Source organism: Centropristis striata, chromosome 17 (assembly GCF_030273125.1).
Source record: "Centropristis striata isolate RG_2023a ecotype Rhode Island chromosome 17, C.striata_1.0, whole genome shotgun sequence".
NCBI classification, from domain to species: domain Eukaryota; kingdom Metazoa; phylum Chordata; class Actinopteri; order Perciformes; family Serranidae; genus Centropristis; species Centropristis striata.
Window position 1 is genome coordinate 35,715,921 of NC_081533.1, and position 15,719 is coordinate 35,731,639.

Sequence of the window (15,719 nt, forward strand, 5' to 3'; positions counted from 1 at the left end):
TGAGCAGCTACTTTGAATAAACTCATTAAACACAGTATGGTGATTTGTTCTGGTCTTATGCTCAGTTTAGTTTTGAACTGCTGAACTTTGAGTTTGTTGTTAGGTAATAGATCCCTGATATAAAACATTACAGCTGCAATCAAAACCATCAAGAGCAACAATGCATGTAGAAAAAAAGGTCAATGTTCAGGAGGCAGATGTTGTGTGTGTTATCTTCCTGCAGGGGGCAGAACTGAACTTACAGGATCAGGCCTTTGAGACTTCTGCCTCATTTCAATAAAAGCATCCATTTAACTTTTAAATAATTTATAAACATTTCTATTTTTGAAAGCATTCTTATTTAACAGCATTTTTCACACCTGCCCAAACATTTGACCTTTTACACAGTAATGTATATGTATGCATGTATATATATGTGTGTGTGTGTGTGTGTGTGTGTGTGTGTATATATATATATATATATATATGTATATATATTAGTGCTGTCAAACGATTAAAATATTTAATCATGATTAATTGCATTAATGTCATAGTTAACTCACAATTCATCACAATTAATCGCACATTTTTATCTATTCTAAATTTCCCTTGATTTTTTTTTCGTCCCATTATTTTTTTCTCATTTTAATGCTCTTATCAACAGAAGTGGATTGGCTTGCTTTATGCAAATGTTTTTTTTATTGAAAAACAACATTGGTAAACAGGGCGATACAAAATAAAATTATACAGTGCACGTCAGGTAAATTAGGACTCAGCCTATAGTGCAGTTAAACTAGGGAAATACAAAATAAAATTATAAAGTGCACGTCAGGTAAACTAAACCATGGCTTAATACTTTCAAGTTTGCTTTGAACATAGCAGTCAGGCTACTGCTCTTTATTCACCAGAGGCTCATCAACCCAATCAACAGTAACAGTAAAAGGTTAGCCTAGCCTACTGCTCTTTGCTTTGAGCCAGTTACTCAAACAGACAAGCCTGTTGACATTTTCAGACAACAGGGAAGCTCGCTTCTTTTGTACAACATGTCCAGACACTGAAAACAACCTTTCAGAAGGTACTGATGTTGCCGGTGCTGCTAAGTACTTGCGTGCAAGGCGGGCCATTTCACTGTGTGCCCCTTCATGTGCAGACCACCATTCCTGGGGACAGTCATCCATGCCAGTAAGAGGCTCTGCCTTGTAGCCCTCCAGACATTGCTCAATACTGTCCTCCTCTTCATCAGATGAAGACTCATGTGCAAGCATGAGAGTTGGTTTCTTCGTAGGAGGCTCAGGCGTGACTTGGTTATCCGGCTGTGCAGGCCTCTCCATCTCCTGGAGCAAGGCACGGATTGTACCCCACACCTCAGTCCTGTCAGGTTTGCTCAGACACTTGAGGTCCTTAAACCTTGAAATTAAATGAAATGCAACTTTAACACAAGTACAGGTGCAGGTATAACAAAATTGTGACAATACCCCTATCTCTATCTACCGTGCTAAATTCAAAAATACAAAGTAAAAAGGCAAGCAACCTAACAAAACAAACACACTGAGAGAAACACAATGCTGAGAATGAGGATGAGTGTAAAAATGAAGCATGGCAATCTGACCTTGGGTCAAGTGCTGTCGCAACTCTCAGCCATGTGGTGTTGGTCTTCTCTTTACGACCCTCCATGTCTGCTGCGAAGATTCCCTTGAACTTAATCATGTAAGCTGGGTCGTCCTCAGTGACCTCCATCACTCGTGACAGATGACACAACGCTGGCAGCACCGCTGAGCAAGACACAAACTTCTCTCCTCCCAGAAGTTCAGACACATACCTGCAATCATATAGAGAAGCATTTTAGCTGGGAACTAGTAAAGGCTACTGTAATTCACAGAGTTCTCTCACTCATTCACTGACTCACTCACCAGACTCACACACACACACACACACCAATCTTTCATACATGCATTATCCATAGCCAACCCGCACGCACATAAACACACACCCAAACATTAACATTACTGTTCTGACACAGACCTAGTTTGATTATTAAACAAACAGATATACACACGACACAGATACACAATAATTACCTGCAGTGATCCAGCACAGCCTCGAGCTTCTTCAGTTTCTCCAGCTCAGCAGCAGTTGGCATGACGACGTTGGTTGCGCGCAGGGCCAGTGCATCTCTCAGAGGTTCAGCATTCCACTGAACACGCTTGATCATTTCCAGGGTACTATTCCACCTGGTGGAGACTTCCTGTGCGAGTGACTCTTTCTTCTGATGATGTGCGACTTGTTGCTGCTCGAGCTCTGCTTGGTTTGCCGCGCTATGCTTAAAATGTCCAACAACTTTTCTGCATTTTGCCAATGCGTTGTCAAACGGGCTGTTGGTTAGCGAAACCGTGACAGCTCGGTGCACACTGTGTGCGATGCACGGCATATGCTCAAAGGGGAGCTGCCTGGCCGCTGCAATCATATTACGTGCACTATCTGTTGTCAGTGAGACAACTTTGTGTTCGATGTCCCACTCTCTTGCTACTTTCATAAAGTGCTCTGCAACCGCATCAGCGCAGTGCCTCTCTTCTGTCTTCATAACAGTTAAAGCATATGGCTCAAGTTTCCACTCTGGATCAAAGAAATGGGCTGTGACCCCAAGGTAGTTGTGATTACTGAGGGACGTCCAGTAATCACCAGTGAGCGTGACTGCTTTTGTTTTCTCCAACGCCTGCTGTACCTTACCCTTCTCCGCTTCATGCAATTTCTGTACGTGGCTTGTAATGGTGGCTCTCGAAGGCAATTCATAGGTCCAGTCGTTGGATGCTATGCGAATGATGTCAACTAGACCCTCGTCCTCCACAACGTTAACAGGCCTACATGCAGTAGCCACCCATTTAGCTATGGCTGCAGTAAGTTTGTTCTTAGTTGCGGTATCCAAGTGCTTCTGTCTGAAGTCGTCCATTCTCGCCTGGCTATGACGAGGAGGCGGAGAATTCGCATCAGCGGTGTGCTTTGCCATCAAGTGGTATTTCAGACTGGAGGTGCTACAATGATAGCTCAGTTCGCACTTACAAAAGACACAGATCACTTTGGTCTTGTCAATGGAACCATTTGGCAATTGACCTATGGCTAAGCCACACCCCCAAAGGCGATGAGCCAATCACAGTGCGCATAGCTAACTCAATACACTCGGACATTCTCTGCTTCCACATCCATTGAAATGCATTGGAGTTAGTCCGTTTTCAGTCGTTTTTATGTGTTTTTTCTTGATATTTTAAGTTTAAAATGGTCAAACGGTGTGCATGGGGTACCTGCAACTCTGACACAAGGTATCCCGAGAGGCTGGGCGACGGGGTGTATTTTCTACCATTTCCTAAGCCACATCTCAACCCAGATAAGTGTCTGCTCTGGATCAAGTTATGCGGTAGACCACAACACCATTTTAACGGATAAAATTAACAAGGATGTCTACATCTGTTCTAAGGTAAGTCAACAACGTATTTGAGGCAACATATTGTCACTCTGCTAAAGATGTTTAGATGTTAGAGAGGTTAAAGTTATCTTTAACATCACTAACGTTAGCCTAACGTTAGCTAACGTTAGAAAACGTTAGGCTAACCCTTTCTAACGTTAGAAAACGTTAGGCTAACCCTTTCTAACGTTAGTTTAACGTTAGAAAACGTTAGGCTGACCCTTTCTAATGTTAGCCTAACGTTAGGCTAACCCTTTCTAACGTTAGCTTCTAGCTGCGTTGTACATCATGTCACTTTGTTTGCTGGGAGTTCATTGGCCTGTTATGTGCTAGTTTCTGTACTTTTGCAATCCTACATGATTGTTAGCTGTTGTCCAAAGGGCTCTAGTTATACTAACGTTAACTTTCGGAGCTTAGCTTCATTAATTTATCTGTGAATAACCGAGATAACAAATGTTAGCAATGTTATGCTGAATGATTCATGTAAATACTGTAGCACCAAACTAATGGAGAGGTACTCTTGGTAAAGATGATAAAAAGGCTAAAAAGACGTATGCAACTTTCTGTCAATACAACAGGGGAGCTTTGTGATATACTTTTTAGAAAAACATGTAATCTTTTACACTACTCTTCAACATAACTAAATATTCAAACTATTTACATACATACAGTGTCAATAGACAAGAGGTCAGGATGTTCAAAAGGTCATTGATTTGTGCCGGTTTAGTGTGAGTAATAACTCCTAATAAAATGCTATATTTTTTGTTTAAGCATTTTGTCAATGGAGGGCCCAGCACTGAGTTTCCCCATCCTCATCAAGCTACAAGGACTGGATATACTGTAGGAAAGAGGTGTCGTCCATCTCCAAAAAAGAGGTACCTCAAATGTGTGTTGGGTGCACACATACATGAACACACACAGGTTCAAGTCACACTTGAGCATTGATGACATAATATCAAGCTGAAGGCAAAAATCAGAAAAAGGATCTGCAAACTGTTGAAAAAATCCCAGCAGCTTTAATAGCAGAAAACATTGGGTTTTGAGAAACACGTTGAAACATTTTATGACATATTATTAATCCACTTAATATCGATTAATCCATAAAATAACCAAAACACATTGATAATGAAAATAAATGTTTCTTGCAGCCCTAATGATGTTATTTTTTTTTCATTTACAGGTGTGAATCAGCTCCCAGAAGGACCACAAAGAACAGAAAAATCAGGAGAGGAGGTGAGATCTATTTCTTGGGACAAAAGTTATTTACATGAAATTCACGAAGCTTTGTAATCATTGAATTGATGAACAGGACATCTTTGTGAACTCTCTCAATGTACAGATCTGCTCTTGTGTAAAGGACAAAATCACAGAAATCAAGTCCACTTAAAAGCAGCTGCCCTTGGATTTGATAGTAGCAGTTGTGGCTTTTTGAAATTTTGATGTCTTGTCCATTGTTGATGACATAGAAGTCTTTGATCGTTGAGGCAGCTTCTTCTATGGTCATGTCCGCATCCGGGGTAGCACCAAGAAACGGCAGCTCTGGCTGTAGCATTAGGCCAGCATCGTGTACATGTCTACATGGATATGTCTCTTGGTATAGCTCCTTTGCCTTTGGCTCACTGGCAGTGCCATAGCTCGTTGCCTTTGAGGTGAAGGGTTTGGGGTAGTAAATCGACTGAATGAATTCCTCTGTAACTTTTTTTCTTTTCAGTATTTCTCCAAATTTAGAGGCTGTTAGCCTTCCCTCATGATCTTTGTGCCATTTCTCACAGGCATCCTGTGCCTTTGTCGCCACTTGAATTTTCCTTGCTTCTTCAAGACTGAAACTCTGATTGACTGTAGGTGTTGGTAGAGAGATGTCTGGGGAGAGGGGCCTGGGGATGTTGTCGGCACAGGAACAGGATACTGGCAGGGATGATGCTGGCTTGTTTAACACTGGAAGATACAGGAGAAGGAAGTTGAAGTTATGACAAATACAGAAACAGCTGAAATTACAATATAACTAATAATAACATATGAGAGGGAGTGCTCTGTTGTGGTTATTGGCACTGGTGTGCTGCCTTTTTCCATTTCGGAAATGTGAATGGGCCCTTAGTTTGAATAATTTTACTGATATGTTGGTTGGTTTGTGACATTTGGCTTGCACCAGATCATCTTTATGTTTTCCTTCATTCATTTTAAACCATAAATTTATATTTACAGTGCCACTAGAGGATGAGCAACCACCCGTGCAACAGCAGCCAGAGGAAGTGCCAGATCATCTGGACCAGCATCCGCCACTGGAGCTGCACTCAGGGGAAGGGGAGCAAGAGCTGCTGAAATTAAGGACTATGCTGGATCAGAAGGATGCGGAAATTGAAGATTTAAAAAAAAAACAGACTCTAACAACACTGACACCAGAACTCCTGCACCGCAGCAAAATTTCAAACTATTTCCGGTACTGCACTGGCTTCAGTTACGATCAGTTTAACAACTTGTGCTCTGTGTTTGCTGTGCCAAATACTTATACAGCTCCACAAACCTTTGTCCCATTAACATATAAGAGGGTTGATCAAGAAATAAATGAAATGCCACTACGTCACCAACTTTTGCTGGTTCTCATGAAGTTGCGCCAAAATTTTGACTTAAAGGATCTGGCTTACAGATTTCAGATACCAGAACTAAGCGCAGGCACTCTTTTCAACTCATGGGTCGATTACATGTTTGATGTACTTGGTGAATTACCTGTATGGCCACATAGAGACACCATCATCTCCCAAATGCCAGATAAATATAAGATCAACTTCGGAACAACTCTAGCAATACTTGACTGCACAGAAGTAAAGATTGAGAGGCCAAGTTCGTTAGTACTGCAGAGTCAAAGTTTCTCAAACTACAAGTCAACCAACATTCTGAAATCACTGATTGCATGTGATCCACGTGGCGCTATCATATTTACATCTACTCTTTTTACTGGATCATTGTCTGACAAGGAAATTGTTCAGAAAAGCAAATTCCTTGAGTTTCTGAAAACACTCATGTCTCATAGCTACCTGAACAAAGGTGATGGTGTAATGGTTGACAAAGGATTCTACAGTACATGCATCACAAAGATGAAAACATGCTGTTTCTCTGAGTTCATGAAAATAAAACACAGACTGTTTAACTGCAGAATAAGTACTTTGCCCACCATTGTGTACTGTACATGACATCAACCTATGATTACCTGTTTGGGTTGTGGGAGCAGATGACCGGCTTCTTTTTACGTTTAGCCTTTGCTTTGGCAACAATGACAGCCGTGATGGGCTGGCCGCTTATGATCCGCTTGCCTCTCGGCCGATGCCACTGCTGAGCCCGACTTGTGCAGGACAGCTGATCTCTCCCCCGCAGCCGGTCAACATAATGGAATAGCCCAATAATATGGGAGCAGTAACCCGGTTCCCTATGAATTCAATCCCAATGATGTGTCAGATCAATGACATGGAACTTGTTACTGTTAATTTATATTAACGGATGAAAACAAGATAGTAGCAATTACCATAGCATATTTTACAAGTCACGTCAAGTTTGATTAATAAATTGAAAGTAATAGTAAATAATAATACATTAATAAATTTAAAGTAAATCATATTTTTTACCCTGCAGTGCATGAACAATGCTGATCCTCTATCTTGTTGTCGGAGATGGTGACGGCAACGAGATGCGGATTATAATGTTTACATTGTGACCTGTAAACATTTGCCTGGAGCATAAACTTTGATATATCTTTGATGATATCTCATCTTTCTGTCTCCAAAAATGATTAATTGCCTCCTGTGAAATTTTTCCGACTGTGACAGCTGCCATAGCGCCAATCACCGAATGTTGACAGTTTGTCCGAGTGAGTGGAGGGGGCGGGGCTTAGCCATAGGTGAATTCCTCCAGCACTCCTGCCCTGCCACCTGAGGAACTCTCTGTGGGTCGAGAGCAGCACCCGTAGCAGCTGGAGCCTGGGGAGGACAAAAAAAAGAAGCAGGATTAGTGCACGGACGAGAAGAGGGTCTAGCGGGTGTGGAGGGCGGGTAACCCGGCAGACTGGAGAGGCTTGCAGACCCTCATGTGCCCGGCCCCAGGAGAGAACAGCCAGAACAGTCCGAGGTGGAGGCTGGGAGCCCCTCCACGAACTGCTTCAAGACATCTTTTTCCAGCAGCCGCCCCTGGCCTGCAGAGTTCCCCAGCCACCTGGTCGCCGCGTCTTTCAGCTGCTGAGCGAACACGAACGGCCGATCAGCAGGTCCCAGCTTGGCCCCCCGGAACCTGCGGTGCTGGTCTTCTGACAAAAACCCCAAACGGTCAAGGACTGCTCGCTTGATCTCTCTGTATTGGCCTCTGGAGGGTCCAGGCAGGCCGAGTGCCCCCGTTTGTGTGTCCCCTGACAGTAAAGGAAGCAGCCGCACCGCCCACTCCTCCTCTGGCCAGTTGTACGCCATCGCAGTTGCCTCAAACATCTCCAAAAAAGTCTGCGGATCATCATGCGCTGCCATCTTATGGAGCGTGAGGGGGCTGATTACACTGCCCCTGCCCGCCTCATCATCACCTCCAGCAGCTCGGCCTGACTCTCCGCCTAGAACTGGAGTGCCGTCAGCTGCTGCCTGTTGAGCGCAGCCTGGTCAGGCTCATTGCACTAACCTCCGCCAACATCAGTGCCAGCGTGGTCACTGGTTGCTGTGACCCTGTCATCCTCTTTTCCTTTTTACTGCTGAAGCACGTTGGGCACCAATGTGGTGTTCTCTGATGCCACCGTGGGTTCTTTGATGAGTGCGGAGATGATCTATGTATATTTTATTGAATGACAACACATAAAATTACATGAAGCTGCTCACAGGCATCTCCAGGATTCACGCTGCCGGCATTTGTGTCCCAGTCTCCATGTTGTCAACAGTCTCTCTCCCAGGTCCAGCACGCTACTGTGTTAAAAAGGAGAGAGTGATGGGGGCGTCCATTAAGTGGTTTTACCACCATTACTGGTAGAGCGCGTACCATTAAGGCTGAGTCCTTGCTGCGGCGGACCGGGTTCGAATCCGGCCTGAGGTCCCTTTGCCGCATGTCCTCCCCTCTGTCTCCCCCTTTCTACCTATCACTTTCAATAAAGCAAAAAATGCCAAAAAAATTGTCTTTAAGACTCAGGTGTGTCAATCACTCTCACCAGTCTCCTGAGCCCTCTCCACACCTCTCTCCTGCAGCTGATGCGCCACGCCCCCTCCACAATAACAAAGTGTCACTGCAGAATTTTGAGTGAGTGTCTCGGCAGCTAAAGAGGAGAGGGATGGATTCTGATATCTGTCGGATCCAAAGCAACTTTGGATAAACTTTTAATAAGTGCATTCATCCAACTGCTATAAGTGCAAGTATCTTGCAAGTACACCAACTTCATCATATATGCTGATCTAATTCAAGTCATGCATTTCAAGACAATAAGAGACAGAGGAAGGTACAGTTCATAAGCTGCACAGGAAGAGGAAGTTCTCAGCCACAAACTCAACTCGTACTTCAGTTTGAGGCTCAGTCTGCAGCGAGACATCATGGAGGCCACAGCTCTCTGCTTCAGACTGTGTGAGTACTCACTCTCGGGTTTTCTTCTATTTATATACATTTTAGATTCTTTATATCAAACCATTTTTGTCTAATATCCAATTTCTCTATTGTTTATCCAGTGATGCTTGAATTCACCCTGCTGAACAGTTATACTCTGAAAAGTGGTACGTGACAGAAACAGAAAACCCTTTGCATCAATATTTCCATCTAAAGGCTGAAAGACAACTTAAACCTGTTCTAGTCTCTGTGATGTTGTTTAGCTTCCTACAGGTTTGCTTAATGTTTTGAAGGTCTATTTTGAAACAGATGTCCTTGTTGCTAGTGAACACCAGAGTACATTTGCTACTTTAATCTGTCACAAAGTATTTTTGCTGATTGTATTTCATCAGTAAAAGACGTATTGTTTCAGTTCTGAATGTTTTTTGGGACCATCTCTGTCTTGGTTTCAGATGCAGCTTCTCTTCGTATCACTCCCAACAGACTGCAACACTTTAAGTTGGACTCTGTGACTTTTGAGTGTGTCGGGTCTGATGCCTCAACTAACCTGAGAGTCATGAAAACTAAAGCTTGTGATCCTGATTGTGATAAGACATACACAGGATCCTCCAGCACCATTGAGAGAGTCTATCCATCAGATATTGGAGAGTACTGGTGTGAGACTGGAGGAGGAGAGAGAAGCTACAGCGCCAACATCACCGTCACTGGTACGTTTATTGTGTTTCTAAAGTCACTACAGATTCATTTTAAAAGCTGTTTTCTCATCCAGTTTGACTTTCAGCTGATAAAACTTGTCATTCTTATGTCAACAAGTTCAAGATAATCAGTTTTAGACTGTTAATTTTTCATTAACAGACATTTTATTCAATCAATGTTTTAACTGATTAGTACAAATTGTTTTGGGACTTTTTTTAAAACGTGCAAGATCACAATCACATTAACAAATGGTTTTTTTTTAGTATTGTGAGTAACTCTAGGTTTTTACAAAAGATAGTTTGGCTATAATTTTAGTTTTTCAACATTGTTCAGCTGGTCCTGTGATCCTGGAGAGTCCTGTCCTCCCTGTGATGGAGGGAGACTCTGTGACTCTGAGCTGCAGAAACAAGACGACTTCTACCAACCTCCCAGCTGATTTCTTCAAAGATGGCCGCCTCATCATGAAGAGCAGTTCTGCAGAGACGACCATTAAAAATATCTCCAAGTCTGATGAAGGACTCTACAGGTGCAGCATCAGTGGAGTTGGAGAATCAGCAGAGAGCTGGCTGGCTGTCAGAGGTGAGACACTGCACTGTTTAAAATAAAAGTGGCTAAAGTTACATTACATTCTTAATCTGCTGGTGTCTGGTTTCAAACCTCTCTGTACATGTTCACAGTTGCACATTCTCACAATGCAAAGGTGAAGAAACCTCAGAGACACTGACTGCTATCTTGCTATTTTTAAAAGGCGACCAGAGCGGTTATTCAGGGTGTCTTGTGTGTTTTTTTCAGACTCCCCTGATCATTTCTGCCTCTCCCACACAAACCATGTGAGAACGTGTCTGTCTGCTGAAGAGGCATCCAGGAAGCTCTGCAAAAGCAACAATGGTTTGTACAGTTTCATAGCTTAAAAGTTGTGACTTGAATAATCCAAATCAACATATGACAAATGTTCCAAACAGACTAACACTTAACTTAATATTTATTATTAATGAAGCCATTTTAGGAGATTATAGGATGCATTTTTGTTGTGGTTTGATGAATGAGGAGAACAAGAGGAGAGGTTCAGTTCTATGCACATTTAATCCACATGACGTCAGATTCAGTTCTGACTTCAGAATGAATGAAAAGGTTACAGAGACTGAAACTTCTTATATAGTCGTCATGGTGACATGGTGCCAGTTATTCTGGTAAACTGCAGGTTGCTTAACGTTGTGCTAACATGGTAAAGTTGTAAACAGACGTAATATATGTGTTCATGTGTGATCAGCCTGTCATTATCTCACTCCAGTGGTCAGAGGCGAAACAAGTCTTGTTCCTCAAATTCACACATTCCTCAGTATAAGTTTATGCAGAATTACAAACAAATCCATCCTAACAGGATAAATAAGATTAAGATGGGACAGCCGATATCAAAGTTCCCATCAAACTCCAACAAACTGAGAAAAATCTGTTGTACTACACTGTCTTACTGCTACACATTTGTTAACCAGGTGAACCCTTGATCCTGGAGAGTCCTGTCCTGCCTGTGAAAGAAGGAATCAATGTGACTCTGAGCTGCAGGAAGAAGTCGACTCTGTCCAACCTCCCAGCTGATTTCTACAAAGATGGCCTCCTCATCAGCAGCAGCTCTACAGGAGAGTTCACCATCTACAGTGTTTCTGAATCTGATGAAGGACTCTACAAGTGCAGCATCTCTGATGGTGGAGAGTCAGCAGAGAGCTGGCTGGCTGTCAGAGGTGAGACACTGCACTGTTTACAATATTAAAATAGCCAAATTTAAGTTTAGCACGCCCTCAGATATAAATACTGTCACTGTGTTGTGACTGATGTGTTCTGTTGTCTTTGCAGCTCTTCACAGAGAGACTTGTCCCTCCTGGGATCACTCCATTTATCTTCTCCTCCTCTTGAGGACGGTGTTCACCATAGTGATGGTGGCTCTGCTGCTGCTGCTGGTGGGACTGCTTCACTGTGGGAAACTCACAGTTACACAGAAATGTACTCATGCAAACAGGTGAAAGGTAGTTTGGTCATCAAGATAATGAAGCAGAGAACATCCCATCATGCTTTAAGTTTGGTAGAGCAGGAGAAAAAACTTAACTTTAACTTTTTAGCAACTGCTTTTTTACTACTTTACATGTAAAGCTGTTCACCCGATGTGTTTACATTGGGTTTCTAACTGTTAGCAGTTAATCATCTTTGTGTTTTGTTTTTAAAAGACGAGCTGTCAGTTTCTTCAGTGTATGTTTTTCTGTGTTTTATTTTAGACCTTAAAGATGCTCGGGATAATTTTAGACGCAAACAATGTGAGAAAAAGTTTGTATGTACAGTCTATAGAAAAAGAAAGTTCGAGTGATACGAAATGAAGCCAGTTCTTCTAAATGAGCCGAGCCAAAAGAGCTGCATCTTTTATCAGAGCTGGACCTCCTTTACTATGAAAGAACAGCTTGTAAACTGGTGTCTTGAGTTATGAATATTAGTAAATATATTGACAGGATACCAAGTCAGTTCAACCATCTGCTGTGTTACTGAATCACCATTTTGTTCCGTCCGTCAGTTTAAAAATAGCACTATAATGATTGAAGAATAAAATAGACTGGTGGACATGTTAAACTTTACACCTGTTTGCATGTGGATAGCTGACCTGCAGATGTTGAACTGGCTCTGCAGTAAAAGGACTTTAGTTGGTGATGTCTAGAACTCAAACGTAGTCTCAGTTGATGGAAGATGTTGTCCTGATGTAAAACTTTTTAAGATGTCAGTCATATTATTTCCACAGAGAACATTCCTCCTGATGCAAATGTATAATATTCTCTACATAAAAAAATACAAAAAAAAATACATAAAAAATTATCTACAGTGTGACTGTGTTGTTTTATTTCTTGTGCAGCAAAATGGACAACAACTGTATTTCACTGTGACTCTGTGATGTACGGTGACAATAAAATGAACCATGAATCTTTAGATCACTAACCAGAGCCATGATTTCTGAAACTTTTTCGAACTTCTAACTTGACTTTTGCTGCTGTGAAGTTCTTGACTATTTTACCTGATTACACTAATTTATGAATTTCACTCTTCCTACAAATAAAATTCATTTAAATTTATTGTGATTTATAATCAGCTTTTGTTGACACAACATTCCACAACGGTGATCAATGTTCACAACTTAATTAAATGGATTAATAGATTAATTTTTTAGTATTTAAGGAACTGAGGAAAAAGCTAGAAAAACAATCAGCACATTTGTTTATTTGAAGAAAACTATGTAACTATAAAATAGATTGAGTGAGACAAATTATTTTGTAAAGCATCAAATAATACACAGTTAGTTAAAAATGCAAAATCATATTTTTATTTATATTATATAAAGTTGTACTGCAGAAGAAATAAAAATAATAAATATAAAAGAGAAAAAGAGCTGAACATCAGCATTAAAAATAAAAGTCTGTATTTTTCATGAAAAGAGTTCCTGAGATGCATTAGTTCACTGTTTGATTCAGACTTCCACCCCTCCCCCTTTCTTCATAGCAGTTCAATATTTTTCATTCCAGAATTATATTTTGCATCAACAATTAATTAATTAATTTATTCATTCATTCATTGTGTAGTTATGCAGTTGAAAGGAGGAATATGCTCATTAAAAAAAGCATGAATTTAGGTTAGTTATTGTCTTCTTTCATGACCGATATTGTTGATCTTGAATGTTTCCGGTTTCAGAGAAGAGTGTGACTGTGGAGGGGGCGTGGTGCATCAGCTGCAGGAGAGAGGTGTGGAGAGGGCTCAGGAGAGCAGCGCCGGGTGAGAGTGATTAACACAACTGCAGAGCATTAGCTAATCACTCTCTCCCTTTTAAAAACAGGGAGACCTGGGAGGAAGGATGACTGGAGGACACACACTCTGGACCAGACAGGCTGACAGAGCACGGCAGCATAAAGCCTGTGAACGGCTCTGTAATCTGGTTGTAAACGGCCTTTAATAAAAGTAAACCTGAACTGTGATTGTACTCTGTGTCCTACCTGCTGAGGGAACTCACGGTGGCTCAAACTATGCCACATTGGCGCCTGAACAGGGACTCAGAAGGTAGAGATGTCGGATCCACAAATGCCAGTGACCGCGCTGGCGCAGATGCTGGCGGAGGTTGCAGCTATGAGCCGGGACCAGGCAGCGCTCAACAGGCAACAACTGCTGGAGACCGTGGTTTTGGAGCAGCTTGTGGAGGGGCTCCCAACGGCCACCTCGGACTGGGTGCGCTGCCACCGCCCGGCAGATCTGGCGGCTGCCATAACCCTGGCGGAGGACCATTTGGCTGTTCTCTCCTGGGGCCGGGCACATGAGGGTCGGCCAGCCTCTCCCATCCGTCCCATACCGGCGCCCCGCAGGAGACCGGTGCCGGGTCCCCAGCTCTCCACACTCGCTAGACCCTCTCCTCACCCGCACACTAATCCTCCCTCTCTTTTCTATCCTTCCCAGGCTCCAGCTGCTATGGGTGCTGCTCTGGACCCACAGAGGGTTCCTCAGGTGGCAGGGCAGGAGTGCTGGAGGTGTGGACAACCCGGACACTTCCGCCGAGAGTGTCCACTCATGGAGGTCGGTCAAGTGGTCAGGGTTGTCGGACCTCCAGCACCCTCCCCCGGTCTAGGAGGGACGTACAGCGTTCCGGTAAGGATCCAGGGTGGTACACATCAGGCGATGGTGGACTAAGGCTGCACGTAGTCCATAGTTCACCAGAATCTGATTTGACCCGGGGCATTGATGGAGGCGGGCTGGGCGGATATCAGGTTTGTGCATGGGGACATCCACAGATACCCTGTAGTACCAGTGGAAATTCAGTTTAAGGGAAAAAAGCATAGTGTGCAGGCTGCGGTTAGTTCCCGCCTGACGCACCCCCTGATTCTGGGTACTGATTGGCCGGGGTTTGACAGATTAGTGGGACAGTGTGTGGGGGTGTGTTCACGACCGACAGGGACATGGGATATGTGCGCTGTGCTCAGTGGTGACGCGAGGTTGTCCGACACTGCAGACGGGGAGTGGGAGCCGGCGGTGCCTCCACCAGAGGCTCCGCAGGTGCCCGTGTTTGCCTCCATGGAAGATTTTCCACTCGAGCAGTCTCGTGATGATACTCTACGCTTTGCCTTCGACCAGGTGATGAAAATTGATGGTCACATGGTGCGCCCTGATGCAGCGTTAACGTATCCCCACTTCTCACTGCGCAGGGACAGATTATACAGAGTGAGTAGTGACACTCAGACAAATGACATAATTACCCAGTTGTTGGTACCAAAAAGCCGCCGGGAAATGGTTTTCCAGGCGGCTCATTTTAACCCGATGAAAAGATACTGAACCGTGTAATGGCCCAATTCTATTGGCCAGGCATTCGGGCAGACGTGGGCCGCTGGTGCGCGCCTTTCCCTGAATGCCAGTTGGTTAACCAACCGGCCGTCCCGAGAGCGCCCTTGCGCTCATTACCACTGATTGACATCCCATTTGAACATATTGGGATGGATCTCATCGGGCCATTTCACCGGAGCACACGGGGATGTCGCTTTGTGTTAGTTCTTGTGGATTGCGCAACGCGATATCCAGAGGCAGTGCCGCTGCGCACCATCTCTGCAAAGAGTGTGGCGCAGGCACTGTTTCAAGTTATCTCCCGAGTCGGGATCCCGAAAGAGATCCTGACTGACCAAGGCACCCAGTTTATGTCACAAACACTGAGAGAACTGATACGGATTATTGGGCATCAAGTCTATTCGAACCAGTGTTTACCACCCGCAAACTGATGGCCTCGTTGAGCGCCTGAATAAGACTTTGAAGTCCATGATCCGTAAGTTTGTGCACGATGATAGTCCTAATTGGGATAAGTGGCTAGATCCTCTGCTGTTTGCAGTGCGCGAGGTACCCCAGGCCTCCACGGGATTTTCTCCCTTTGAACTGCTGTTTGGCAGGAAACCACGTGGGGTTTTGGACCTGGTTAAAGAAAGCTGGGAGGAAGGTCCAAGCCCCAGTGAAAATGAAGTGCAATACGTCCTGGACCTGA

The 15,719-nt window shown here is 43.5% G+C and overlaps 2 protein-coding genes across 2 annotated transcripts; one reads left to right on the forward strand and one right to left on the reverse strand.

The window, feature by feature from the left end:
* Nucleotides 1–923: 923 nt before the first annotated feature.
* Nucleotides 924–2,926, reverse strand: LOC131989349 (E3 SUMO-protein ligase ZBED1-like). Its single transcript, XM_059354539.1, has 3 exons — nucleotides 2,058–2,926; nucleotides 1,589–1,798; nucleotides 924–1,386 (listed from the first exon to the last, which is right to left on the reverse strand). Exons 1-3 carry the CDS (start codon nucleotides 2,924–2,926, stop codon nucleotides 924–926), a joined length of 1,542 nt encoding a protein of 513 aa, XP_059210522.1.
* Nucleotides 2,927–8,914: 5,988 nt separating this feature from the next.
* On the forward strand, nucleotides 8,915–13,487 carry LOC131989350 (low affinity immunoglobulin gamma Fc region receptor II-like). Its single transcript, XM_059354540.1, has 7 exons — nucleotides 8,915–9,007; nucleotides 9,109–9,153; nucleotides 9,439–9,693; nucleotides 10,016–10,261; nucleotides 11,176–11,421; nucleotides 11,534–11,696; nucleotides 13,403–13,487. Exons 1-7 carry the CDS (start codon nucleotides 8,977–8,979, stop codon nucleotides 13,485–13,487), a joined length of 1,071 nt encoding a protein of 356 aa, XP_059210523.1. The 5' UTR covers nucleotides 8,915–8,976.
* Nucleotides 13,488–15,719: the final 2,232 nt, after the last annotated feature.

Coding starts and splice junctions, on each gene's coding strand:
- LOC131989350 (XM_059354540.1), top strand. CDS start 8,977: ATGGAGGCCACAGCTCTCTGCTTCAGACTGT. Junction 9,008..9,108: donor AGCTCTCTGCTTCAGACTGT/GTGAGTACTCAC, acceptor TTGTTTATCCAG/TGATGCTTGAATTCACCCTG. Junction 9,694..10,015: donor CGCCAACATCACCGTCACTG/GTACGTTTATTG, acceptor AACATTGTTCAG/CTGGTCCTGTGATCCTGGAG.
- LOC131989349 (XM_059354539.1), bottom strand. CDS start 2,926: ATGGACGACTTCAGACAGAAGCACTTGGATACCGCAACTAAGAACAAA. Junction 1,799..2,057: donor GCTGTGCTGGATCACTGCAG/GTAATTATTGTG, acceptor ATATGATTGCAG/GTATGTGTCTGAACTTCTGG. Junction 1,387..1,588: donor GCGACAGCACTTGACCCAAG/GTCAGATTGCCA, acceptor TTTAATTTCAAG/GTTTAAGGACCTCAAGTGTC.